The following is a 27,854-nucleotide window of genomic DNA, read 5'->3' on the forward strand; positions in this document are numbered from 1 at the left end:
GTGTTTATCCAAGACAAATGAAAACATCTGTCCACACAAAAACTTTGAAGTGAATGTCCTATTAGCTAGCATTAGTCATAGTAGCCCAAAAGTTGGAATGATATGAATATCTGTCATCTGATGAAGGGATAAGCAAAACATTTGTATGTTCATGCACTGGAGGACTTACTGCTTATAACATGCATGAACCTGAAAACCATGCCATATGAAAGAAAACAGAACAGACCACATAGGGTATGAACTTATTTATAGGAAATGTCCAGAAAAGCCCAAGTTTTAGGGACATAGATTAGTGGTTACATGGTGCTGGGGTGGGAACAGGGAGCGACTTCATATGGGCATGAGAGATTTTTTTGTGATAATGGAAGTGTTCCAAAATTGGATTGAGGTGATGATTGTACAACTCTATAAATTTAGTAAAAATCATTGAATTCTATACTTAAAGTGACGGAACTCTATTTTATGTAAATTCTTCCTCAGTGAAGATGTTAAGGAATGGATATTGAATTTTATCAAATTCTTTTTCTGCAACTAATGAAAATGTGTATGATTTCACCTTTATTTCATTAATTTGGTGAGTCCCTTTAGTGGGCTCTCTTGTTTGTAGTTCCTTCTTCTCCAGGATCTTGGCTTCAAAGTTCTGGCTGAGCCAGTAATCTGCCAGTATTTGTCTCCCCAGTTCCAGGAGATTACAGAGATTTCTGAGCTGCTGCTTCCTGCTATGGTGCTTATATTCTCTTTCCCCAACCAGTTTATAACTCAGTGTATGTCCTGGGGGGAAAGCAGAGGCTTACCATAGTTTCCCTTCTCTGGCTTTCCAGCCTTTTACATTCTGGCTGCCTTAGTTGCTCAAGCAGCTGTCTTACATATTTTCTCCAGTGTTTCATGGAAGAATTGGTCTGATGATAACCTGTTCCATTATAGCTAATAGTGGAAGTCTATGTGAGTGCTTTTTTTTAAGATGTCAGTATTACATTATTGCTGTATGCGGATGGCAACAAATCTCTAAGGAGGGGTAATATTGGTGCCAGCCAAGGAGAGAGTTTAAGTGCTGGAGTGAGTGATGTCCCCAAGGAGATTAGAAGGGGTTGAATCTGGTGCACAAGGGGATGGATTGGCCTCCCTCATGATGTTACAGGATTCCTTTGGTGCCACTTTGCCAGCCAGAAATCTCTGCTGCCGCTGCCACCTCTCTGTCTAGGCCTCACTCGGGTTTCCCACCCACTTGGCCTGGCAGGTTGTGCTTGGCTTACGCCCACTGGAGTCCTGTACCTGCTCCGACTCCACGCTCAGCTTGAGACTGAACTGGGCATGCCACAAATGGCTTCTGTGTTGGGTGCTGGTGTCTAGATAAGGAGAATGTGGTGTCGCCCAAACACTCAGAGATGTCAGCAGTCATGGAGTCCCAAGGGGTGTTACAACTCTTGCTCGGGGAGTCCCGAGGTCTGGGCCCCCAGAAATGTGGCAGCTCTTTACTTCCATAGTTCAGTGAATGGGAATGTGTTACAGCTCTCTTTCTCCTGTAGTTTGGCTAGGAGGAGCATGGTACAGCTCTTTTATTCTCGTTGCCCGCAGCTCAGCGAGCCGGCCAGTGGTGTGTCACAGCCCTTTCATTCCTGTCACCCACAGCTCCACGAGTTCCAGATTCTTGTCCCGTGACCAATAGGAATGAGGTGTGTGGACACCAGAGAGTAAGGGAGAGAAAACTTTTATTGAGTGACAGAAAGAAAGCTCTCAGCTGTGATAGGGGACCTAAAGTGGGTAATTGCCTGTGAGGCTGTCTGGGATTTTTATGGGTTAGAATGGGGGGGGTGTGTGCTGATTGGTCCCTGGGTGGGCCTGGAAAAAGCAGTGTTTGATTGGTTAAAAGGCATCATCCTGAAGGAACCAATCAAGAGAGTGAGGGTAATATGGGGATAGAAGTTCTCTCTGCTTGTGGACTCTCTACAACTAGCGGCTCAGTTTTTAGGCTTTAAACTATCTTAGGCTTGAAGGTTGAGTTTCACTGGGAACCCATCCCTTTCTGCCTAGGAATTTGTCTGTCTCCTGTCACTGTCAATGAGTTAGTCCATTCATAGTAACAGGAGTCAGGGCAGAATGTATGCGTTTAAGTCCTGGGTGGATAGCTTTGGTGGTAGGTAGAAGTAGAATTTCTTTTCTGGCTTTTGGTAGGATTGATAGGAGGTTTTGAGATTTGTCGAGAGAGAAGTTGTGAAGTGGTTGAACTCAGGAAATACAGTAGGATTGCTGGGCAGCAGAATGGCTCACTTGAGATGAGTGGTCATAAATGTAAAAGATTTAAATTTAAGAAGTAATGGAACTGAGAAATAGGACCTTAAAGAAGAGTTTGACACCAAGTTAAAACATTTACTTGTTTTGGGTTTTGCCAGCATTTTTCTTTGTTACATTTCTTCATGGAAAATTTAACTGTGAAGACACATAACAGGCATCCCAGAACACTTAAAGACTCACATGTTTAGCACCCACCACCCAACCTGAGCAATAGAGTGCTACAAACAAAACTGAAGTCCTCTGTGTACTCATTGCCAGTCCCACCCCAGCCCCCATAACCACCAACTGAATTTATAATTTCTGTGTGCTTTATGTCCCTGAACAGCATTATTGTTTTAAACATTTATGTTCATTATCCTGTGTATCTTTTTGTAATTACGCTTTTTCACTAATATTCATTAGATTTATCTGTATTTACTGTAATTCTTTCATATTCATGCTACCCAGGTAACATTCTGTTTATACTTATGTCCTTGTTTTGTTAATTCTCCACATATCCTGTGGATGGATATTTAGGTAATATCCATTTTTTTTGCTAGTCTTTATATGCTCCCTTGAATGTAGTTATATGTATTTTCTTGTGTATGTGAGAGACTTTCTAGGATATACATATCTAAGACCTGATGGATGCTAGGATATGTGCTTTGTCAACTCTGGTTCTCACTCCCTGTGAAAGTGTGTGACATCAGAATGCCCCTGCCCCAGCCCTTACTTAGGATACTATATATCATCATGATTGATTTATAATAGACTAATGGGGTAAATAGCTAAGTGTATGCCTTCTATGCTGGAATTTTACTTTGTTGTTTGTTTGTTTAATTGGGGACCCATCTTATCTTTGATCTCAGAGTTAATGATCCCTTAAGGAATTCCATGTACTTATTTTTCTCTGTTCCAAAGTTACGATTCTGTGGTAGTCATAATTATGAAATTGTCAGTTTGTTAGTACTTTAAATCTACACTTCTCCCATGTGGTTGACAGTCCCCAAGGCAGGCATCCATGAAGTCAAAGGGACTGACCGAAATGTGATCTGCCCTTTTTGCTGGGTTGGCATTAGTGCTAATCACTGCAGAAACAGTGGTAGATAAACTGACAGAGCTTTGCAAGAAGCAAGGTTGTATCACCAATTTGTTGTTATTTATGTTAACATTAATGGGTTCATTTGTATTTTTAATTGAATAAACATTGAAATAATTTCTTAGTTTTGTTTTCTAATAGAGTAACTATAGATCAGTAGATGCCAACCATAGTGTCTTCCTTGAAGAGCGTGAAGGGGTCTGAGACCAGAAAGCTGGAGAAGCACTGCTTTAAGCCCATGGTAGACATGTGAATAGACAAATACTTTATTCTTGCTGATATGGCCATTGGGAAGGAAAACAAGTAATGTCATTCTATTAAAAGATGAATTAGGTTGATCTTGAAGTTATATATTAATCTTAAGTAAATTTTCAATTATTTGCCTTAACATTTTGTTTACAACTAGATTATATTTGTAAATAAAATATTTTGCAGGTGCTGACCTTAAGGAAAGAGCCAAAATGAGTTCCAGTGAAGTTGGTCCTTTTGTCTCCAAAATAAGAGCAGTGATTAATGATATTGGTAAGCACTATTAAATTCTTCTTTCAGCATGCTGAAGGTGATCTTAAAAGTCAGGTTTAAAAAGTTGCACATTATATATATATATATCTATGTAAGTGTTGGTTAAATATTTATATAATTATCTAATCATTACCTATAGCTGTTCATTTTTAAATGGCACTTATATTTAATTTCAAAAGTTATGTAAAATATTTAATAATTACAAATGTCTTTTATGTATGATAGCATATGAAGGTATTTATTAAACAATATTTTGGCATAAGCCTTTGACTTACAGTATCTATGTTTCTTAACTATATGTGCAAACAGGTTAGGGATTCCTTTGTTTTATATGTGTATAGGACCATACTTTTTTAGAATTACAGTAACCATTATTTTATTTTTATTTTTAATTTACTGCTGAATATTAATCCAGTCTTACCCCAATTTTTAGGTTATTTCTTCATTATTGAGCATTTAGTTTTTTTCCCCTGTTTATGTTATTTATAATAAGGTAGTGAATACCTTTTTTTTTTTGAGACGGAGTTTCGCTGTTGTTACTCAGGCTGGAGTGCAATGGCCGATCTCGGCTCACTGCAACCTCCGCCTCCTGGGTTCAAGCAATTCTCCTGCCTCAGCCTCCCGAGTAGCTGGGACCACAGGCGTGCACCACCATGCCCAGCTAATTTTTGTATTTTTAGTAGAGACGGGGTTTCACCTTGTTGACCAGGATGTTCTTGATCTCTTGACCTCGTGATCCACCCGCCTCGGCCTCCCAAAGTGCTGGGATTATAGGCGTGAGCCACCGCACCCGGCCAGTAGTGAATATGTACAAAGGTAGTGAATCCCTTTGTACATAAGCGTAGATTCCTGAACAGGGAATCACTGTTCCAGTTATCATTTGTTCATTTTATATTTTAATATTAATAAGTTCTACAAAATTACATTTCAAAAAAAGATAATTTATGTTCCTATCAGTTAAAGACAGTATCTGTTTCCTCATGTTCCTGCCAGCATTTAATGTTGCTATTTCTGATTTTTTTCCAGAGACAGGGTCTCACTTTATCACCCAGGCTGGAATGCAGTGGCATGATAATAGCTCACTGTAGCCTCCAACTCCTGGGCTCAAGAGATCCTCCTGCCTCAGCCTCCTAAGTAGTTAGGACTACAGGTGTTCACCACCAGGCCTGGCTGATTTTTAATTTTCTTGTAGAGATGGGGGGGGGGTCTCACCATGTTGCCCTGGCTGATCTTGAACTCCCGCCTCAAGCGATCCTCCTATCTTCCCACAGTGCTGGGATTACATGTGTGAGCCACGTTGTTCAGCATTTTCTTCATTTGTAAATTGCCTTTTCACATCCTTCAACCTCCTTTTACGGAATTATTTAATACTTGTTTATTTAAAAGACATTTTTATATTCTTTGTTTTAAATGTTGCAGACACTCTTCTAATGTGCTTAATTTGATTCCAGTATCTTTAAATTTAAAACTTTTAATATTTCGATGATGCTAGATTCTCTTTATTATTCTTTTTTCTTGAAGGTTCTTTCTGTTGAGTCTCACATATCAGTTTTTCTAAATGAATTTAGAATTATGTTTTAAGGCAAAGGGGAAAAAATGTCTAAATATGTCTAAATTGCAGTTTGATTGGAATTTTATTGATTTTTTAATACAGTTTTGACATTTTTATGATAGTAAATCTAACCATTGTGTGCTTGGCTTTTATTTTTGAGGGTCATTCTTTTTTTAATGTCTTGCAAGGAAATTTTGTACTTCTCTGCACATTGGTCTTGGTCTTATATCTTTTTTCTCCCCTGAAATATATTCTTAGCTATTTATAGCATTTATTCCTTTGAATGAGACCTTCTCCTTGTTTCTGTTGCAGTGTTGTTATTATAGTCTGTAAGAAAGTTATTAACTTTTTTTTTGAGGAGTCTTAGTCTTTCGCCAGGCTGCAGTGCAGTGGCGTGATCTTGGCTCACTGCAGCCTCTGTGTCCTGGGTTCAAGCGATTCTCCTGCCTCAGCCTCCTGAGTAGCTAGGACTACAGGTGCATACCACCATACCCAGCTAAGTTTTGTATTTTTATTAGAGATGGGACTTCACCATGTTAGCCAGAATGGTCTTGATTTCTTGGTCTCATGATCTGCCTGCCTCAGCCTTCCAAAGTGCTGGGATTACAGGCGTGAGCCACTGTGCCTGGCCAAAAGTTATTAACTTTCATGTGCTTATTTCGTATCTTGTCAGCTTTATAATTATTTGTGGTAATTATTGTTAATTTTCTTGTGCTTTCAGTTGAAAAGTATAATATCTATAGATAATTACCTATGACTAATGTAATTTTTATCTCCCATGCAACATTTTAACCTTACATATTCATATTTTTTCATATTGGCTCAGGCCCTCATAGAATATTCATTTGTTAAGGTGAGCATGATCATCCTTATCTTTCTTTGACTTTGGTAGGTACCTTTAATATTTTGCTAGTAATTATGATTTCTCTTTTATTTCAATGTGTTAGGAGATTGCTTTTGTTTTTTTAATCAAGAATAAGTGTTAAAGTTTGTCAAATCCTTTTAAAATATGTGTCAGGATTATAACTGATGTATGTTAGTGTTTGCCTTATTTAGCCTTTATTATACTGAGTTGTATTAATAGGTTTACTGATGTTGCACTGGCCATACATTACTGGAGTAAGCCCAACCTGGTCATTGTGGTTAGGGGTGGTATCATAAAGGAGATTGAGCTCTTAATTTTGTTTTGTGTGTGTGGGTCTTTTTTTTTTTTTTTTTGGTTTGGTGTCAAGGTTATTTGACTTCACAGAATGAGATGAAAAGCTTTCCATGTTTTTCTATGCTGTATACGAAACAAATCATGTTACTTGAAAGAACTGTAGAATTTGACCATTTAACACCTTTTTGCATCTTGTGTGGTTTTGTCATTGTTCTCTCACTTTCTTAGAATTAAAATTTTAAATATATGTATTTTGATTTCTATACTGGCTTTGGGCTTACCTACGTATTCTGCCTCTTCTCGTTCTGTGCTGGTATAGTCTTAGGCCCTGTTTTTCTCCCTAGCTTCAGCCTCATGTTTAGGTACCTTTTGACACAGAGCATATGAACATTGTTTAGAAGTTGGTCAGAGATCTTGATCTTAGAAGTATAAGTTGATGCTGCCTGTAAGTTTATATATATGGAACAGGGTGACTAAGATTGGTTTCATTATTAAAGTTATCTTGTTATTTGTTCCAGAGTGTCTTTCTGTTTAATGGATTTTGAAATTGGGAATTTTGTGGAACTCTTTCTGTCTTTGCAGTAGCAATTTCTTTTATCGTAGCTGTAGCTTTTCTTTTCTGGGCTAGTTGTTATCTCCATTTTTTCTTGTGAGCTCCCTTGATATTTATTAATGATACCTTTAATTATAACATTACAGTACACTTAAAATTTTCTTTTTTTTAATTGCATTTTAGGTTTTGAGGTACATGTGAAGAACATGCAAGATTGTTGCATAGGTACACACGTGGCAGTGTGATTTGCTGCCTTCCTCCCCTTCACCTATATCTGGAATTTCTTCCCATACTATCTCTCCCCAACTCCTCACCTCCGCTGTCTCTCCCCTATTCCCCTCAACAGACCCCAGTGTGTAGTGCTCCCCTCCCTGTGTCCATGTGTTCTCATTGTTCGACACCCACTTATGAGTGAGAACATGCAATATTTCATTTTCTGTTCTTGTATCAGTTTGCTGAGAATGATGGTCTCCAGGTTCATCCATGTTCCTACAAAGGACATGAACTCATCATTTTTGATGGCTGCATAATATTCCATGGTGTATACGTGCCACATTTTCCCAATCCATTCTATCATCAATGGGCATTTGGGTTGGTTCCAGGTCTTTGCTATTGTAAACAGTGCTGCAATGAACATTCGTGTGTACATGTCCTTATAGTAAAATGATTTATAATCCTTTGGATATATACCCAGTAATAGGATTGCTGGGTCAAATAGAATTTCTATTTCCAGGTTCTTGAGGAATCACCACACTGTCTTCCACAATGGTTGAACTAATTTACACTCCCACCAACAGAGTAAAAGTGTTCCTATTTCTCCACATCCTCTCCAGCATCTGTTGTCTCCAGATTTTTTAATGATTGCCATTATAACTGGTGTGAGATGGTATCTCAATGTAGTTTTGATTTGCATTTCTCTAATGACCAGTGATGATGAGCATTTTTTCATATGTTTGTTGGCCTCGTGTATGTCTTGTTTTGTAAAGTGTCTGTTCATATCCTTTGTCCACTTTTGAATGGGCTTGTTTGTTTTGTTGTTGTAAATCTGTTTGAGTTCTTTGTAAATTCTGGATATCAGCCCTTTGTCAGATGGGTAAACTGCAAAAATTTTTTTCCCATTCTGTTGGTTGCCAATTCACTCTAATGACTGTTTCTTTTGCCGTGCAGAAGCTGTGGAGTTTGATTAGGTCCCATTTGTCTACTTTGGCTTTTGTTGCCAATGCTTTTGGTGTTTTGTTCATGAAGTCCTTGCCTACTCCTATGTCCTGAATGGTTTTGCCTAGATTTTCTTCTAGGGTTTTTATGATGTTAGGTCTTATGTTTAAGTCTTTAATCCACCTGGAGTTAATTTTAGTGTAAGATGTTAGGAAGGGGTCCAGTTTCTGCTTTCTGCACATGGCTAGCCAGTTTTCCCAACACCATTTATTAAACAGGAAATCCTTTCCCCATTGCTTGTTTTTGTCAGGTTTGTCAAAGATCGGATGGTTGTAGATATGTTGTGTTGCCTCGAGGCCTCTGTTCTGTTCCATTGGTCTAGATCTCTGTTTTGGTACCAGTAGCATGCTGTTTTGATTACTGTAGCCTTGTAGTATAGTTTGAAGTCTGGTAGTGTGATGCCTCCTGCTGTGTTCTTTTTGCTTAGAATTGACTTGGCTATGCGGGCTCTCTTTTGGTTCCATATGAAGTTTAAGGTGGTTTTTTCCAGTTCTGTGAAGCAGGTCATTGGTAGCTTGATGGGGATAGTGTTGAATCTATAAATTACTTTGGGCAGTATGGCCATTTTCATGATATTGATTTTTCCAAACCATGAACATGGAATGTCTCTACATTTGTTTGTGTCCTCTCTTATTTCGTTGAGCAGTGGTTTGTAGTTCTCCTTGAAGAGGTCCTTTACATTTCTTGTTAGTTGTGTTCCTAGGTATTTTATTCTCTTTGTAGCAATTGTGAATGGCAGTTCATTCTTGATTTGGCTTTCTTTAAGTCTGTTATTGGTGTATAGGAATGCTTGTGATTTTTGCACATTGATTTTGTATCCTGAGACTTTGCTGAAATTGCTTATCAGTTTCAGGAGATTTTGGGCTGAGATGATGGAGTCTTCTAGATATACAATCATGTCGTCTGCAAATAGAGACAATTTGGCTTCTTCCTTTCCTATTTGAATACCCGTTATTTCTTTTTCTTGCCTGATTGCTCTGGCTAGAACTTCCAGTACTATATTGAATAAGAGTGGTGAGAGAGGGCATCCTTGTCTGGTGCCGGATTTCAAAGGGAATGCTTTCAGTTTTTGCCCATTCAGTATGATATTGGCTGCTGGTTTCTCATAAATAGCTTTCATTATTTTGAGATATGTTCTGTCAATACCTAGTTTATTGAGGGTTTTTAGCATAAAGGGCTGTTGAATTTTGTCAAAGGCCTTCTCTGCATCAATTGAGATAATCATGTGGTTTTTGTTTTTGGTTCTGTTTATGTGCTGAATTACGTTTATAGACTTGTGTATGTTGAACCAGCCTTGTATCCCCAGGATGAATTCTAGTTGATTGCTGTGGATAAGCTTTTTGATGTACTGTTGCAATCGGCTTGCCAGTATTTTATTGAAGATTTTTGCATCTATGTTTATCATGGATATTGGCTTGAAGTTTTCTTTTCTTTTTGAGGCTCTGCCGGGTTTTGGTATCAGGATGATGTTGGTCTCATAAAATGATTTGGGAAGGATTCCCTCTTTTTGGATTATTTGGAATAGTTTCAGAAGGAATGGTACCAGCTCCTCTGTGTGTGTCTGGTAGAATTCGGCTGTGAACCCATCTGGACCTGGGCTTTTTTTGTGTGGTAGGCTCTTAATTGCTGCCTCAACTTCAGATCTTGTTATTGGTCTATTTTGACTTCTTCCTGGTTTAGGCTTGGGAGGAGGCAAGTGTCCAGGAATTTATCCATTTCTTCCAGGTTTACTAGTTTATGTGCATAGAGTTGTTTGTGATAATCTCTGATGATGGTTTGAATTTCTGTGGAATCTGTGGTGATATCCCCTTTATCGTTTTTTATTGCATCTATTTGGTTATTCTCTTTTTTCTTTTTTATTCACCTGGCTAGTGGTCTGTCTATTTTGTTGATCTTTTCAAAACACCAGCTACTGGATTTATTGATTTTTGAAGGGTTTTTTGTGTCTCTGTCTCCTTCAGTTCTGCTCTGATCTTAGTTATTTCTTGTCTTCTTTTAGGTTTTGAGTTTTTTTTGGATCTTGCTCCTCTAGCTCTTTCAATTTTGACGATAGGGTGTCAATTTTGGATCTCTCCTTGCTTCACATGTGGGCACTTATTGCTATATATTTTCCTCTAGAGACTGCTTTAAATGTGTCCCAGAGATTCTGGTATGTTTTGTCTTCATTCTCGTTGGTTTCGAAGAACATCTTAATTTCTGCCTTCATTTCATTGTTTATTAAGTCAACATTCAAGAGCAAGTTGTTCAGTTTCCATGAAGCTGTGTGGTTCTGAGTTAATTTCTAAATTCTGAGTTCTAACTTGATTGCACTATGGTCTGAGAGACTGTTTGTTATGATTTCCGTTCTTTTGCATTTGCTGATGAGTGATTTACTTCCAATTATGTGGTCACTTTTAGAGTAGGTGTGATGTGGTGCTGAGAAGAATGTATATTCTGTGGATTTGGGGTGGAGAGTTCTGTAAATGTCTATCAGGTTTGCTTGTTCCAGGTCTGAGTTCAAGTCCTAGATATCCTTGTTAATTTTCTGTCTGGTTGATCTATCTAATATTGACAATGGGATGTTAAAGTCTCCCACTATTATTGTGTGGGAGTCTAAGTCTCTTTGTAAGTCATTAAGAACTTGCCTTATGTGTCTGGGTGCTCCTGTACTGGGTGCGTATATATTTAGGATCGTTAGCTCTTCTTGTTGTATCGATCCTTTTACCATTATGTAATGTCCTTCTTTGTCTCTTTTGACTTTTGTTGCTTTAAAGTCTATTGTATCAGAGACGAGAATTGCAGCTCCTGCTTTTTTTTCCTTTCCATTTTCCTGGTAAGTCTTCCTCCATCCCTTTATTTTGAGCCTTTGTGTATCCTTGCATGTGAGATGAGTTTCCTGGATACAGCACACTGATGGGTTTTGGCTTTTTATCCAATTTGCCAGTCTGTGTCTTTTGATTGGAGCATTTAGTCCATTTACATTTAGGGCTAATATTGTTATGTTTGAATTGATACTGCCATTTTGATGCTAGCTGGCTGTTTTGCCTGTTAGTTGATACAGATTCTTCATTTTGTTGATGCTCTTTACCCTTTGCTATGTTTTTGGAATGGCTGGTACTGGTTGTTCCTTTCTATGTGTAGTGCCTCTTTCAGGAGCTCTTGTAAAGCAGGCCTGGTGGTGACAAAATCTCTGAGTACTTGCTTGTTCATAAAGGATTTTATTTTTCCTTCACTTATGAAGCTTAGTTTGGGTGGGTATGAAATTCTGGGTTGAACGTTCTTTTTTTTAAGGATGTTGAATATTGGCCCCACTCTCTTCTGGCTTGTAGGGTTTCTGATGAGAGATCTGCTGTGAATCTGATGGGCTTCCCTTTGTGGGTGACCCGACCTTTCTCTCTGGCTGCCCTTAGCATTTTCTACTGCATTTCAACCCTGGTGAATCTGATGATTATGTGCCTTGGGGTTGCTCTTCTTGAGGAATATCTTTGTGGTGGTCTCTGTATTTCCTGGACTTGAATATTGGCCTGCCTTGCTAGGTTGGGGAAGTTTTCCTGGATAATATCCTGAAGAGTATTTTCCAGGTTGGATTCATTCTCTTCATCACATTCAGGTACACTTATCAAACGTAGATTAGGTCTTTCACATAGTCCCATATTTCTTGGAGACTTTGTTCATTCCTTTTTACGCTTTTTTCTCTAATCTTGCCTTCTTGTTTTATTTCATTGAATTGATCCTCGAACTCTGATATCCTTTCTTCTGCTTGGTCAATTCAGCTGTTGAAACTTGTGCATGCTTCGCAAAGTTCTCATGTTGTGTTTTTCAGCTCCATCAATTCACTTACATTCCTCTCTAAGTTGTCCATTTTTGTTATCACTTCGTCAAGTCTCTTTTCAAGGTTCTTAGTTTCTTTGCATTGGGTTAGAACATGTTCTTTTAACTCACAGAAGTTTCTCATTACCCACCTTCTGAAGTCTGATTTCGTCATTTCATCACACTCATTCTCCATCCAGCCTTGTTCCCTTGCTGGTGAAAAGTTGTGATCCCTTGTAGGAGGAGAGGTGTTCTGGTTTTGGGTGTTTTCCTCCTTTTTGCACTGGTTTCTTCCCATCTTTGTGGATTTATCCACCTGTTGTCTTTTTAGTTGCTGATTTTCAGATTGGGTGTCTGAGTGGACGTCCAGTTCATGATGAAGTTATTTCTGTTTCTTATTTTTCCTTCTAACAGTCTGGCCCCTCTGCTGTAGGACTGCTGAGGTCCCCTGCAGGCTCTTCTTGCCTGGGGGTCACCTGCAGCAGCTGCAGAACAGTAAGGGTTGCCACCAGTTTCTTCTGCTATCCTTGTCCCAGAATGATGCCTGCCAAATGTCAGTCTGATCAGTCCTTTGTGAGGTGACTCTTTGGATATACGGGGGTCAGGGAGCTGCTTAAGGAGACAGTCTGTCCTTTATAGGAGCTCAAGTGCTGAGCTCTGAGCCCTGTTGTTCAGAGCTGCTGGGCAGGTATGTTTAAGTCTGCTGCAGCAGAATTCATAAACCCCCTTTTTTCCCCAGGTGTTCTGTCCTGGGGAGTTAGGGCTTTATTTATGAATTTCTGTTGTGCTGCTGCCTTTTTTTCAGGGCTGCCCTGCCCAGCAAGGAGGCAGCCTAGTCACTGTCTGCCTGCAAAGGCTTTGCTGAGCTGCTGTGGGGTCCATCCTGGGGCCGTGTGAACTTCCCTGCAGTTCTGTTTATGTGGGTGTGGTTAGAACTGCCTCGGCAATGGTAGCCCACCTTCGTAATGGCGGACTCTCTCTGTAGTGGCGGGTTGCCTCGGCAATGGTGGGCTGCCTGAGCAATGGAGACTACCTCCATAGGGGTGGAGTGCCTTGATAATGGCGGATGCCCCTCCACCACAGAGCTGGACCATCCTGGGTTCAGCTGTGCTTGCCGTGAAACTCTCAACCCAGGGCGTTTTCAGTTGCTGTTTTTGTTGTTGTTGTTTGAGGGTTGGATCCGCTGAGCCTGATCACCTGGCTTCCTGCCTCAGAGCCTTTTTTTTTTTTAAGTTGAACGGTTGACTCTCTCCCAGGTGTTCCAGTCGCCTGCTGAAAAGGTGCCGGGATCTGTGTGATTTCCCATGTGGCGACCCACTGTGCTGGCTGAAACAATGGCGCTGCCTGGGAATCTCCTGGCCTGGCTCCCTGTTTCTGTTCCCTGTTTAATCAGATGAATGGGCGACTCTGCCTTCCTGGAGCTCCAATGGCCAGCTTAAAAGGGCAACCAGACCAGTGTATTTTGTATGGAGAACCACTGCGCCGGGGTGCTGGCAATATAGCCACACCAGCCAAAATAGCCGCACTGGCGACCTATGGGGCTCCTCCACCTGGGAATCTCCTGGTCTGTGGGCAATAAAGATCTGTCTGGAAATGCAGCATCCACTCACCCTCTGGGCTTTCACTGGGAGCTGCAGTCCTGAGCTGCTCATAAACTGCCATCTTGGATCTTCCCCAAAAGTTTCAAACTATTTTTTGTGATGATTCCTTGAGATTTTGAAGGACGTAGAAACTAAGTATCTTAATAGAATACATTCATTTAATATGTTAAAAATCACAGACAGGCAGACTTTATCTTGAAGGCCATATAGTAAATATTGTAGGTTTTGTGGGGCCATGTGGTCTCTGTTGCAGCTATACAGTTCTGACTTTTAGTATGTATGAAAGCAACCATAGATGATGTATCAGCAAATGTGTGTGGCTCTTTTTCATTACTGCTTTATTTATGCATACCAAAATTTGAATTTCATCTGATTTTTATGCATTACGAAACAATATTTTTATTTTGATTTTTTTTTTCCTCCAGCCATTTAAAAATGTGAAAACCATTCTTAGCTCACAGGTTGTACTAAAACAGGCAGTGGGCCTGATTTTTCTTTGAATCTCATGTGTCTTCTATCTTCATTTTTCCTGTTGTTTGGAATTAATTCTTCTCTTCTTTTTATTTGTTTAAGAAATTTCAATTCAGTTGTAACTTGAATAACTTGATACATGCTTGGCTCATGCCTTTTTCATTGGGTTTTGCTGCTTGGAGACATAATGGTTTTAATTTTAGGGTCTTTGCTTTGATAGGGAGTTTAAAATATTGTATCTTGGGGTTTTGTATTCTTGGTAAAATTTGGGGGATAAGAATGGAACATAAAATTTGCAAATGAATAGGGAGGCAGTGGAAGGAGTAGTAAGAAAAAACTAAACAAAAATGAAAGATAAGTTCATCCAATCTTAAAAAAGTGTAAAGAGAAAAAATAGCATAAACTTAGAACATATTAAATAGCAAGATGTTGAAATAAGTCCAGTAGTCACTATTAATGTCAGTTGATTAAACTTGCTATTTAAAGGCAGATATTCAGATTTGAATAAATAATTGACATCAGCTGAATATTGTTAATTATAGCCACATCTGGTATACCTCTTTTTGTACCAGAAGATTACTAGCCAAAAGAAAGATGCATCAGTATTGATATTGGTCAAAGTACATTTCCAGATAAAATGCGTTACTAGAGAGAGTTGCTGCATGTGATAAAATGTTTAATTTTTCAAGAAACATACCCCTGAACTTGTAGGCACCTAAAACAAAGTCTCAAGATATACAAATAAAATGATACAGATAAACTGGTAATTTATCATCATTGACAAAATAACCCATCTCCCTCAGTTTACCATGAGGTCAAAAAGACAAAAAAGGTGATAAAAGTTGTTCAATGATATGAACACTATAATTATCAAGTTTGGTTTAATAGACTCTTAACCGCAACTTATGTATTCTCATGCACACAAGAGATGTTTAAAAATATGATTCATGTGCAGGACCCTAAAGTATCTGTTAAATTTCAGAAAATTGATGTGTATATTTTCTATCCACAGGGGAGTTATGTTAAAAGAAAAGCTTCAACCAAATTAAATTTAGAGTTTAATAGAGCAATGAACGATTTGTGAATCTGGCAGCCCTGAGAATCACAGCACATTCAGAGAGTCTAGGGATGCCTTGTGGTCAGAACAAATTTACAGATGAAAAAAAGGAATGTGATATGCAGAAATTAGAAGTGAGGTACAGAAGCAGCTGGACTGGTTATAGCTCAGCATTTGCCTTATTTGAATGCAGTTTGAACACTGGGCAGTGTATGAGTGGTTGAAGTATGACTGCTGGTATTGGCCAAGACTCAGCTACTGTTACAAGGGCAAACTCCTAAGTTAGGTTTTCTGTCTTGTCTACAAGTTAGGTTGCAGTTCATACACAGGGACTCAACTATGGAAGTACAGAGTCCTTCCCAGGCCCTATTTGTTTTCTTTAGAAAAGACAGATACTCAGATTTGAATAAATAATTTAGTTTCCTTAGAAAACTGAATCTGGTTGGAAACAAGATACTTATACATACAGATTTTAAAACCTTTTATTAAACTTAAAAATAATACTGAAGAGCTCATGGGTCAAAGAAGAAACTATAATGGAAAAGAATACTAAAACTGAATGTTTGTAAAATTGCCATCTGTCCAAATATATGAGATTTGATTAAAGTGGTACTTAGCTGTGACGTATCCGTGTTGTGCAGCACCAAAGTATGTTTGCATCACTCAGTCTGTACAGGTCTGTAGCAACCTCAGTTCTTGCTTCCTCAGAAGAAAGAATTCTACTAAGGGGCTTAAGGCAAGAGGAGAGACCGAGGCACGTTTTAGAGCAGGAGTGAAAGTTGATTAAAGAGCTTTAGAGCAGGAACGAGAGGAACTTGCACAAGGGTCAAGTAGGCAACTTGAGAGATCAAGCATGCCATTTGACCTTTTGACTTGGGATTTTATATGTTGGCATTCTTCTGGGGTCTTCTGTTACTCCTCCTGTGATTCCTCCCTTGGGGTGGGCTGTCTGCCTGCGCAGTGGTCTGCCAGCCCTTGGTAGGGGCTGCATGTGCAGTGTGTTTACTAAAGTTGTTTGCTTGCCTACTTGAGATGCTTTCCTGCTTTGCAGTCCAGTGTTCCTAGAGGGAGGTCTTCTGCCATTTTGCCTCTCGATGCGTGTGCTCAAGTGCACTTGCCCAGTTCCTGAGACCCTATTGGGAAGCTGCTGATCACCAGTTTCAGATATTTCTATCTGCTAGGAGACTGCCTTTCTCTGGCACTGACTGTGACCAATTATTATTTTAGAGAGACAGTTAACCACTTGACCATCATATGGTCACCTGACATTCCTGGTGTGTGTGTGTGTGTGTGTGTGTGTGTGTGTGTGTGGTGTGTTTGTGTGTTTTGCGGGGAGCCCTCTCCAGCTCTTCTTGTGTCTGACTAGCTATCTGCTGTAACAGTACTTGAGGGGAATTTACAACATTAAATCCATAAGTTAGCAAGGAGATGTCACTGACGGTAAATAGCTAAGCATTACCTTGAAAAGATGTTTAGAAGTTTTAAGTTCAAAGCATGTTGAACTAAAGCAACAATACAAGGATCAGAAATGAGTAAAATGGGAGACAGAGCTGCAGTACCTAGGGGTCACACAAGGCCATGCCCTTTACAATGGAGCAAAAAGTGTTTAACAGTATATATTACAAATGAAAAAAAGGTGTGATTATAGATACGGGAGAGATTATAAAGATAAGAAAATACTGGGAAAAAACTTTATGCCAATAAATATGAAATTTCTGTCTCAAGAAGAAATCATGAGTTGGAATAGTCATGTAGCCAAAAGAGGGTCCAGCTTCTTGCTACTTATATAAAAAAGCCAAAATAAAAAGAGTGAGGTCTGATTAAAAAAAAAATGTTAATTTTATTAGTCGTTGCTAGCAAGGAGGGAAAGTGGCCAGAATCGTTTTCAAAAACTGCCATTTTCCAGTTTCTGGAGAGAGTGCAGGGGTTTAAGGAGAAGAACTTGGAATGCAGGAGTGGCAAGGGGATTGGGAGGTGCCCAATGGCATGACTTGCTCCTGTGGCTTATCTTGAATTATTGTTCCATCTGGTAAAGTGGCCAGCACCATCTTGGCCCCAACCAGGTTACAAATCAGTCGCAGTCAATCTTGCTGTTAGTCTTTAGCTGGGAGTAACTCTGGCCTTAAAGTCATCTCCTGCTGGGGAGAGAACTCTGGAGGTGCCTGGTTTGTATCAGGGTTTGGCCCCTGAAGCTTCCAAGGAAACATATGACCAGATAAATGAGCATGGTGTGAGCTTAACAAGCATCCAGGTAAGTAAATACGTGTGCCTCAGGCATGAAAGTATAAGGTGGGAAAGGGAGGGGAGTGGAGTTTTAAAGTACATTCCGAGACTGTACTTAAAAACCGAAGAAAACACATCTGTAGTTTTTCTCAAAGCTATGTCTTGAGACTGAGGGGAAAAGAGGAAAGGAAAAAAAGTTATAAAATGCAGTTTGAAACTAAGCTGCTTGGTTACTGTCATATAATCAATGAAGTGATCAAACCAGTTGCTACAATACACTTTTTCACAGAGAAAGCTCCAGACCAAGTTAGAGATTTACTTTTCAAATGTTTAACCAATGCATAAGAAACAGATTCTTACAATCTCATGCAAACAGTTCCACAGGATAGTAAAGTGAGAGTTTACCTCTAACTCATAATTTCAGACTAGTGATGTCTTTATACCTAAATCCAACAGAAACAATGGAAGAAAGGAATAGGAGGAAACAGCCTCACTTGTGAGCATACATGAAATCCAACCAGTTGCAACAAAAGACCAAGTTGGGCTTTCCCAGGAAGGCAGTGGTGGCTTGGAAGGCACTGGAAGATTGGCTAACTCATTATGTTAGCCAATTAAAATAAAATTGTATGTGTATCTCAGTGGATTAAGGAAAAAGTATTTGAGAAATAGCAACATGTATTCATGGAAAATATTCTCAGCAAACTAGGAGTAGAAGGAAACTTCCTTAGCCTGATGAAAGGTGTCTCTTTCTTAATAATAAAAGATTAGAAGTCATCTCCTAAAATCAGGAACAAGACGGGAGGACCTACTGTCACCACCTCTATCCTATATTTTTCTGTAAATTCTAGTTTGTGTATTAGGCAGGAAACAACAATAAGGACTGAAAAAAGAAGAAATAACAGAGTCCTTCTTGTGTGGCATGACTGTCTCCATCAAAAAGCTAAAAGAAACAATACATTATTAGAAATAAGAGTGCCACAAGATGGCTGGAAATAATACCCATGTTAAAAATAATTGATTGCCTTTCTTTATATCAGCAACAGACAAAAAATGTCAAGTAAGGATACCCTGGACAGTAGGAACAAAAATGGGTCTTAGGAATACATGTAGCATATATTACAAAACTTTAACGTAAGATGTTTGAAAAAATAAATGCCGACAAGTTATCCTCTTGCATAGGAAGATTTAGTATTAAAAAGATGATCCTCGAAAATGGTGTGATTCAGTGTAATTACACCTAGATTCTGAGTATTGATTTTGTGAGGAACTTGATGAGCAGAGACCCCCAAATAGCCAAACTCATAAAAAAGAAGAAAATGAAGCATCTTGCCATTTCAGCATTCAAGATTTATTATAATGACATAGAAATGAAGACGGTGTATTATTGGCTTTGAGATAGACAAGTATGACATTGAGTTGGAATATAGAACCCCCAAACAGACCACCCAAGTGGGGAAGCTGATACGTGACAGAGGTGGCATTGCAGATCACTGGGGCAGGGCAAAGACTTAATGTGTAGAAATAGAAACTAAAACTTTAATGATCTTAATAGAGAAGACTTTCTTTTTTTTTTTTGAGACGGAGTTTCGCTCTTGTTACACAGGCTGGAGTGCAATGGCGCGATCTCGGCTCACTGCAACCTCCACCTCCTGGGTTCAGGCAATTCTCCTGCCTCAGCCTCCTGAGTAGTGGGATTACAGGCATGCGCCACCATGCCCAGCTAATTGATTTTTTTTTGTATTTTCAGTAGAGACAGGGTTTCACCATGTTGACCAGGATGGCCCTGATCTCTTGACCTCGTGATCCACCCGCCTCGACCTCCCAAAGTGCTGAGATTACAGGCTTGAGCCACTGAGTCCGGCCTAGAAGGCTTTCTTAAAACATAAAATGTGACACATAAAAGGAAACTGAGATCGATTTTACTAAGTTAAACTTAAGAACATCTATTCATGAAAAGATACTGTAAATAAAGTAGAAAGAAAAGAGAGACTGGGAGAAAATACTTGAAACATAATTGCCAAAGCATTCATGTATGCATTGATAAGTGCATACAGGAATCAGCATATGCATACATATGCACAGCCTTGAAGTCAGCAAGAGGACGTGATAGAAAAACATTTCACACAGAGGTAGAGGAGTGAGGGTAGACGTAGGAAAAGATGGTCAGCCACAGTAGTAGCCATAGACATACAAATAAGACCAGAGTGGGATGCTGTTTTACATCCACCAGATTAGTCAAAAATTCTTAAGCCAGGAGGTCTTACTAAGAGTTAGTGAGTTACGTGGATTACCAGGCAGGAAGATTTATACTTCTAATGGGAGTTGAACTGATATAACTGCTTAGGAAAAGTATTTGATACTGTCTTTCAAATTTGAGTATCCACATTCCATAAGACTCGGTAGTTCACTTTTTAAGGAGGTATTTACATAGGAGGTGACTTAAAGACTGTTTTTATTGGACTCGTAGTAAGAAATATATCTACACTCTGGCCCAGTAAACACATAGGGGTGGGAAAGTATCAAAGGTTATGGTTCTTTTGTCTGCACGCTCCAGTTTGATACTACCCTATGTCATTAAAAAAAAAAAAATCCTCATCTTGACTAGCTTATGAACTGGTTGGTACTTGGATTTGAAACTACATTATTCTGCAGACATTTTACACATGTCCTAAGGAAACTTACATTTTTAATAGAAAAAGCTGAAAAACAACCAAATTTCTATGACAGGAGAATGGATAAATGTTTTGGTATATTTATACAGACAGTAAAGAGCAGTGTACATGAATGAACAATACACACATGTACCAATGTGGACAAATCTTGGAAACATGATTTAAAAGTATGACTTATTTTTTATAAAACTAATGGCATTCAAAGCTAAACAGTTTGTGTTTTGGGATGTATATGTGTGTAATTAAATCATATATACACATGCACAGACTTCACAAGGATGGTTATCTTTTGTTTGGAATTCAGGTGGAAGGATAGTTAAAGAGCTCAGTGGCAGACAGGTGTTAGTTCTGACCTAGATCAGCTTTGACTGGTGATTGTATTGGAGTTTGTTATGATTACGCTTTATTACATATGTATGAATATATTCTTTATATGTGTCAAATAAGATCAATTTTTAAAAGATTTATCTTGAGACCCACAGACATTTCTTATGTTATTTACTGAATTTTTTTTTTCTTACTGTCAGCTGAAGAATGACAAGGTTTATAACTTTGGAAAGGAGTGTTTTATGTCTCATAAAGGGTTACAGTGTGCAAAGTTGCCATTCCAACAATCTGGGAAGCACAGTCTCTGGCCAGAATCCGGAAACTGGCACTTTGAAGGTGGGGCAAAGGGAACAGGAATGTATGCTGAGCAGGGTGGCCAGGTATACATAGTCAGTAAGCTACAGGAGGAATCATGAGTATTTATGAAAGGAGAAACTGGCATATGCCCAGTTGAGCTTCAGGCCTTTCCGTGGGACCTGTGTTTAACAAATAATAGCTAGAGGGTGGATTCTTGGGCCTTCTGATGTCAAAAGATGAAGAAGAGGGCAGGGCACAGTGGCTCACTCCTGTAAACCCAGCACTTTGGGAGGCTGAGACAGGCAGATCACCAGGCCAGGAGCTCAGGACCAACTTGGCCAACATGGTGAAACCCTGTCTCTAGTGAAAAAAATACAAAAAAAATTAGTGGACGTGGTAGCGCACGCCTGTAATCCTAGCCTGTGGTGCCAACCACCTGGGAGACTGAGGCATGAGAATTTCTTGAACCTGGAAGGCAGCAGTTGCAGTGAGCCAAAATCATGCCACTGCACTCCAGTCTGGACAGCAGAATGAGACTCTATCTCAAAAAAAAAACAGAAAAGAAAAAAAGATGGTTTCCTTTGTTAGATGAGCTTGGTTGTTAGGCAGCTATGCCACCTTGCTCCTGGCCGAATAAATTTCCTTCTCCTCCCCCAAAAAAGAAAAAAGAAAAGATGAAGCAGAGGACATGAAAACCCTCATTGCACCTCCTCTGTAATCTGGCCAGAACCACCCTGTGGTTGGTGGTCTCTTATCAGGAAGAAATAAATGCTGGTTGGTTGTTTTGTTGGAACTGCAGAAGGTCAGGGCAGTAGTCTGGCTGTTGGTTGAAATCAGCAGTGGCGTCTTGCAAGGGCTGGTTTCTCTTTAGCCCTTGGGGAGAAAGCCTAATGGTGGCTATTGCGGGAGGTGGTGTAACCAGGTGTGTCGGACCTCCCATCACATCATAGCCAGGAACTCAGCCTCTGAGGTTTATCTGGGGTTCCCTTGGCCAAAAGAAGGTCAGTTCAGTTGCTTGAGGGGTTAGAATTTTTTTTAATTCCTCATTATTTTTAAGGAAAGCCAAGATTTTAGATTTCTAGAAAAATAGCTCTTGGGCTCTTTTTTTTTAATTTTTTTTTTTTTTTTAATTGTTGTTCTTTGAGAAAGGGTCTTCCTATGTCCCCGAGGCTGGAGTGCAGTGGTACGATCTCGTCTCACTGCAGCCTCAACCTCCGGGGCTCAAGTGATTCTCCTCTCACCTCAGCCTCCTGAGTAGCAGGAATAGGTGCCAGCTAAGTTTTGTGTTTTTTGTTTCATCATGTTTCCCAGATTGGTTTCGAACTCCTGTACTCAAGTGATTGTCCTGTCTCGGCCTCCTGAAGTGCTGGAATTCCTGGTTCCCTAGTGTTAAGATTTTTGACCTTAAAATTTTTCTTAAAACCTTTTCTCTCTGACAGGGGAGAAAAATCCTTTTACATGTCTAACAAAATGCGTTTATGACTGGGTGCAGTGGCTCACACCCGTAATCCCAGCACTTTGGGAGGCCGAGGCAGGTGGATCACATGAGGTCAGGAGTTCGAGATCAGCCTGACCAAATGGTGAACCCCCATCTCTACTCAAAATACAAAAATTAGCCAGGCACGGTGGCGTGCACCTGTAATCCTAGCTGCTTGGGAGGCTGAGGCATAAGCATCACTTGAACTCAGGAGGCAGACTTTGCAGTGAGCCGAGATCGTGCCATTGCACTGGGCGAGAAGAACAAAACTCCGTCTCAAAAAAAAAAGCATTTATGGACCAGATACTGCACAGAGGTCTTCATCTTTCTTTCTGGCCCCCTTTTCACTAGTTCTTCTCATAAAGTTTGTTCATTTTCTGAGAGAAGAGCTTGTAGGCTTATTTTTTCCTTGGGAAGAAGTGACTTGGCCAGTGGATGTTCATGGAAACTGATGGTGGAGGATCCTGCATTGTACTGTTAATATTATGGTAGGCCATTGTTTCAGACTGAGCTCCTGCTCAAATCCCCAGCAGACCAGATTAAATTGATATAGAGTCACTCCTGCAAAATGCCACATAATCACATTGAAACTTTAGGGAAGCAGACGGATTCCAAAACAGACCAGTTTTTCCTGAAAACCGGAGATTCCAGTCTACCTGAGTCAGCTTAATAAGAAAGTCTACTCTGCTTTAACCCTTGCCAAAAGAACAACCCCCGCCCACCCCCCTGCTGCCACCAAAGCCTGAAGTAACCTGTTAACCAATCAAGGTTTTTTTTTTTTTCTCCCACCTCTTGTCCTGTTTTCTTGTTTCTGCCTTACAAAACTCACTGTTCTGCCATTGCCTTGTGGGAGCTTTTATTCTGTTTTGTAGAATGGAGGCTGCCCTGATTCATGAACCACAAATAAAAGCCAATTAGATCTATAACTCAATTTGTTAGGTTTTTGTCTTTGACAGTACTTATGGGGTTGCTGCATATACAAACCTTCCGATAATTAAATGCCTTGGCAGTGGTGTGCTGGAGTCTGCTCACGCTGACTCCAGGTGATTGTTAAATTTTCAGATTTTTTTTTTTTTTTAAAGACAGGGTCTCAGCTGGGTGCAGTGGTTCATGCCTGTAATCCTAGCACTCAGCCGAGGCGGGTGGATCACAAGGTCAGGAGTTCAAGACTAGACTGGCCAACAAGGTGAAACCCCCGTCTCTACTAAAAAATACAAAAAAAAAATTAGCTGGGTGTGGTGGCTCATGCTCGTAATCCCAGCTACTTGGGAGGCTGAGGTAGGAGAATTGCTTGAACCGGGACCCGGGAGGCGGAGGTTGCAGTGAGCCGAGATCACACCACTGCACTCCAGCCTGGGCTACAGAGCGAGACTCCATCTCAAAAAAAAACAAAAAAAAAGACAGGATCTCACTCTGTTGCTCAGGCTGGAGTGCAGTGGCATAATCTTGGCTCACTATGACCTCTGCCTCCTGGGTTCAAGTGATTCTCCCACCTCAGCCTCCTGAGTAGCTGGAACTACAAGCATGTACCATCACACCTAGATAGTTTGTGTTTTTTTGGTGGAGACGCAGTTTTGCCATGTTTGCCAGGGTGGTCTCCCAACTCCTGGCCTCAAGTGATCCTCCCATACCTTGGCCTCCCAAAGTGCTGGGATTATAGGCATGAGCCATGACTCTCAGCTTAATTTTCAGAAATTTTGTGAGCTGGCTGTTGAACCGTAGGCATCTTGAAATTGTGGCAGTATTAGTACTGATACCAATCAGGGTTCACCCCTGTCTGTTGGGTACCACTTTTCCCTCTTTTCTCCTGCTATATTTATGTTTTCTACAACTGGAGAATTGCTGGGATCTGAAAGCAAATGTACTTTTTTTTGGCCATGGTGGTTTCCTGTATTCTGTGTTTTCAATGAAAGCAAGTTCTTTCATTAGGAAACTTAAAGATGAGACTTATTTGAAAGCTCTTCTATTTGATTAAAATAAAGATCAGAAAGCAGGTCTGTATTTCAGAGTCACTAAATTTACTCTATTGTTCTCAGTATCTTAGAAAGTGTGTTCTTAAAGAGTAACTCAAATCCTAGAATAAAATTTAATTCTTTTGTTCTTAAAAAAATGTAATATGACTGTTTTTCAGATGTTTCATTCAAAGGAAATGGTGAATTTTTAGATTTCTAATTAATCATTGTTACAAATCCCTTATCCTCTTTAAATTTAGGATGCCTGGGTTAGAAGCAATAAACTGATTATTTTGAAATATTAGGCATCAGCAAGGCTACACAGCCATGAAATGATCAGGATCTATTAACAGCTGCTGTTTCTTAACTTACTATTCCTTCTAGGGCTTCCTGGTATGCACCTTTCTTCCAGTGGTTCTTGGTGACAGTGTTTACATCACCATTGGGACCCACATTGTGCACATTAGCACTATAGGATATGTGCACTGGACATGTTAATTACGTCACTGAGGGCCAATTCTTGCCTTTAGTAGTTTAAATTAGATGGTATTTCATGATGAGATAGAAAACATTTTTAGAATTCTTTAAGTAGAAACTTTGAAGGGATAGACCTAGTTTTCTCAAGTTGAGACATCAAAGAATTGTTACCTAATGATAAAGAAATATTAAAATACTGTAGTTACTTCATCTTATCTTCAGGTTGAACTTTCTCCTGCAATCCCTTTCTGTCTGCCTCTACCTAAAATCCCAAGAATCCTGCTCAACTTGCTGAGTTTGATCCTCTAATCCTCTGTATTTTCTATCCAAGCTCCTGCTGTCTTAGGATGTGACTGACAATGATAGAATGAACATGAGTGGAGGGAGCAGTTGTTGGACTGTCTATGGTGACAGCTGACCCTTTGCTAGATTGGGGTAGGAAGTTTTGCTCAGGAGTTCAAGTTTGATATGTGAAAGTAGTGATGCTTAGTGGACAACCAAGTGCAGATGAATTTGGAGTTGAGGCAAGTTGACCCAGGTGAACTTGGGAGTCAGAATGTTGATGCTGTGTGAAGCCATGACCACTGGGTGAGACACTTAGGGGGTTACTGTAAAGAGAAAAAAATAGAGGCTTAAGTGAAAGGTAGCTAGAGAAAGGTCAGCGAGGGTAGGGAGGTAGGAAGAAAACAGTATTCTTACTGTTTTGTGTGTTTATTTTATGTTAGATCCAGGGGGTACATGTGCAGGTTTGTTACATGCATATATTGTGTAATGGTGAGGTTTGGGCTTCTAGTGAACCTATCACTCAAATAGTGAACGTTGTATACAATCAGTAATTTTTCACCTCTCACCCCCTTTACCACCATCCTCACATCTTTATGTTCATGAGTACCCATTGTTTTGCTCCCACTTCTAAGTGAGAACATGCAGTATTTGATTTTCTGAGTTATTTCACTAAGGATAATGACCTCCAGCTCCATGGTGCAGCAAAAGACATATTTCAGTCTTTTATTATGGTGGCATGGTATTCCATGGTGTATATATACCACATGAGGAAGAAAACAGTATTCCAAAAGCCAAGTGAAGAAAATGTTTCAAGAAGGAGAGTGTGATCAAATGCTGCTAACAGGCCAATGAAGATGAACAGTAAGAATTGACTACTGGGTCTTTGGTACAGTTTGGATATTTGGCACCACTCAAATCTCATGTTGAATTGTAATCCCCAGTGTTGGAGGTGGGGCCTGGTTGGATGTGTTGGAATCATGGGAGTGGATCTGTCATGGCTTGGTGCTCCTCACCTCAGGTGATCCACCCGCCTCTGCCTCCCAACGTGCTGGGATTACAGGCATGAGCCATCACCCAGCCAGCAATTCTTCAAGTAATACATCTAAGATAACAGTTCAGGCAGGAAGCGGCACTTTGGGAGGCTGAGGTGGGTAGATCACCTGAGGTTAGGAGTTCGAGACCAGCCTGGCCAACAGGGTGAAACCCTGTGTCTGCTAAAAGTACAAAAAATTAGCAGGGCATGGTGGCAGGCACCTGTAATGCCATATACTCAGGAGACTGAGGCAGGAGAATCACTTGAACCTGGGAGGCGGAGGTTGCAGTGAGCTAAGAATGTGCCATTTGCACTCCAGCCTGGGCAACAGCAGCGAAACGCTGTTTCAAAATAAAGAATTACTTAATAAAGAGTATTTTCAGTTTGCAGAATTTTTTTGTCGATCTGCCAATTTGACCTAATTGTTTATTTATGTTCACTGTGTCTTTTTCGTTTGTTTGAGGGTTGAAGAGATTTCTAAAAATATGTAATTAATGTAGTTTATTAGATTCAATCCAGCATATATTTTACTTTTTATTTTCCTAATTTGATGTAATTATTAGAAATTGAAGTGCTGAATTACGGTGTGTGAAAGATTAATTGGTAGAACATTTTACTGTCTTTGTTTTCTACACAGTGACTTACAGATCTTAATTTTAGTTTTCTTTATCCTCTTACCAAGAATGATGGAGAATGAAAAAAAGCATCTAGGAGTAGATTCTTTTCTCTTATGAATTGTTAACATCCCTCTCCTTTTGAATCATAGTTCAGTGTATAGTTTTCTTGTTTTTAGGGGCAGTGTCTCGCTCTCTTGCCCAGGCTGGAGTGCAGTGGCACAATCATAGCTCACTGTAGCCTTGAACTCCCAGGCTCACATGATCCTCCTGGCTCAGCCGCCTGAGTAGATAGGACAGCAGGGGCATGCTGCTATTCCTGGTTAATCTTTTTCTTAGTGGATGGATACAGATTCTTTAAATATATTGATATGTTTGCTATTAGGCCAGTCATTATGCTTGTCTGAGCCTTCTGATTTTGGCGATTTTACTTTTTAAAAATAATGTTAACTATGTTAGGTGCTTCTCTGGTTTGTTCTGTGTGTGGGTTTACTCTAGTAATTTTGAAGGTTGTATTATGGTACTACCTTGTTGTCGTTATTACACTTATATAGTGTACTTGATCCACTGTTTCTGTAGAAAGTTCTACTGACTTTCTACTGTGAGTGATGACAGAATTTATGTATTTTCTTATTTAAATTCTTCCCTCCCACCTTTCTCTTCACCCACCTTTTTTTTTTTTTAGAGTTTTCTTTATACAGTAGTACAGCCCTTATTATTAGGGGATGCACTCCAAAACCCCTAGTGGATGTCCGAAACCACAGATAATACCAAATGATAAAGTATGATAAAGTTTAATTTGTAAATTAGGCATAGTAAGATATTAACAACAATAACCAATAATAGAATAGAACAGTTTATAACAATATTCTGTAGTAAACATCTTATGAATGTAGTCTCTTCTTCAAAATATTTCACGGCATTGTACTTACCCTTGTGTTGAAGAAGGGGTGGAGGAGGATGGTATGAGATTTTGTCATGCTACTCAGAATGGTGTGTCATTTAAAACATATATGTTATTTTTGGACTTTTCCATGTAATATTTTCAAACTGTGGTTGACCATGGGTAACTGAAACCTCAAAAAGTGAAGCCGCACATAAGGGGAGACTACTATAATTTTAAATTTACTCATACCTCTGTTACTTGGTGTACAAGTTTTAAATTATATCTCTCCATCAGCCCTTGTTTATGAAAGCTCAAGAAACCA

At 39.6% G+C, this 27,854-nt stretch overlaps 1 protein-coding gene across 10 annotated transcripts in view; it reads left to right on the forward strand.

Moving 5' to 3' along the window:
* The window catches only part of AUH (AU RNA binding methylglutaconyl-CoA hydratase), a 211,340-nt gene that overhangs the window by 96,351 nt on the left and 87,135 nt on the right, over positions 1 to 27,854 (forward strand). For all 10 annotated transcript variants that reach the window (XM_078365598.1, XM_078365596.1, XM_017971716.4 and 7 more), the window contains exon 4: positions 3,806 to 3,892. In XM_078365598.1, the coding sequence (XP_078221724.1) occupies positions 3,806 to 3,892 (87 nt within the window). The remainder of the gene's footprint in view (positions 1 to 3,805; positions 3,893 to 27,854) is intronic.

This window comes from Callithrix jacchus, chromosome 1 (genome assembly GCF_049354715.1).
Source record: "Callithrix jacchus isolate 240 chromosome 1, calJac240_pri, whole genome shotgun sequence".
Classification (NCBI taxonomy): Eukaryota; Metazoa; Chordata; class Mammalia; order Primates; family Cebidae; genus Callithrix; species Callithrix jacchus.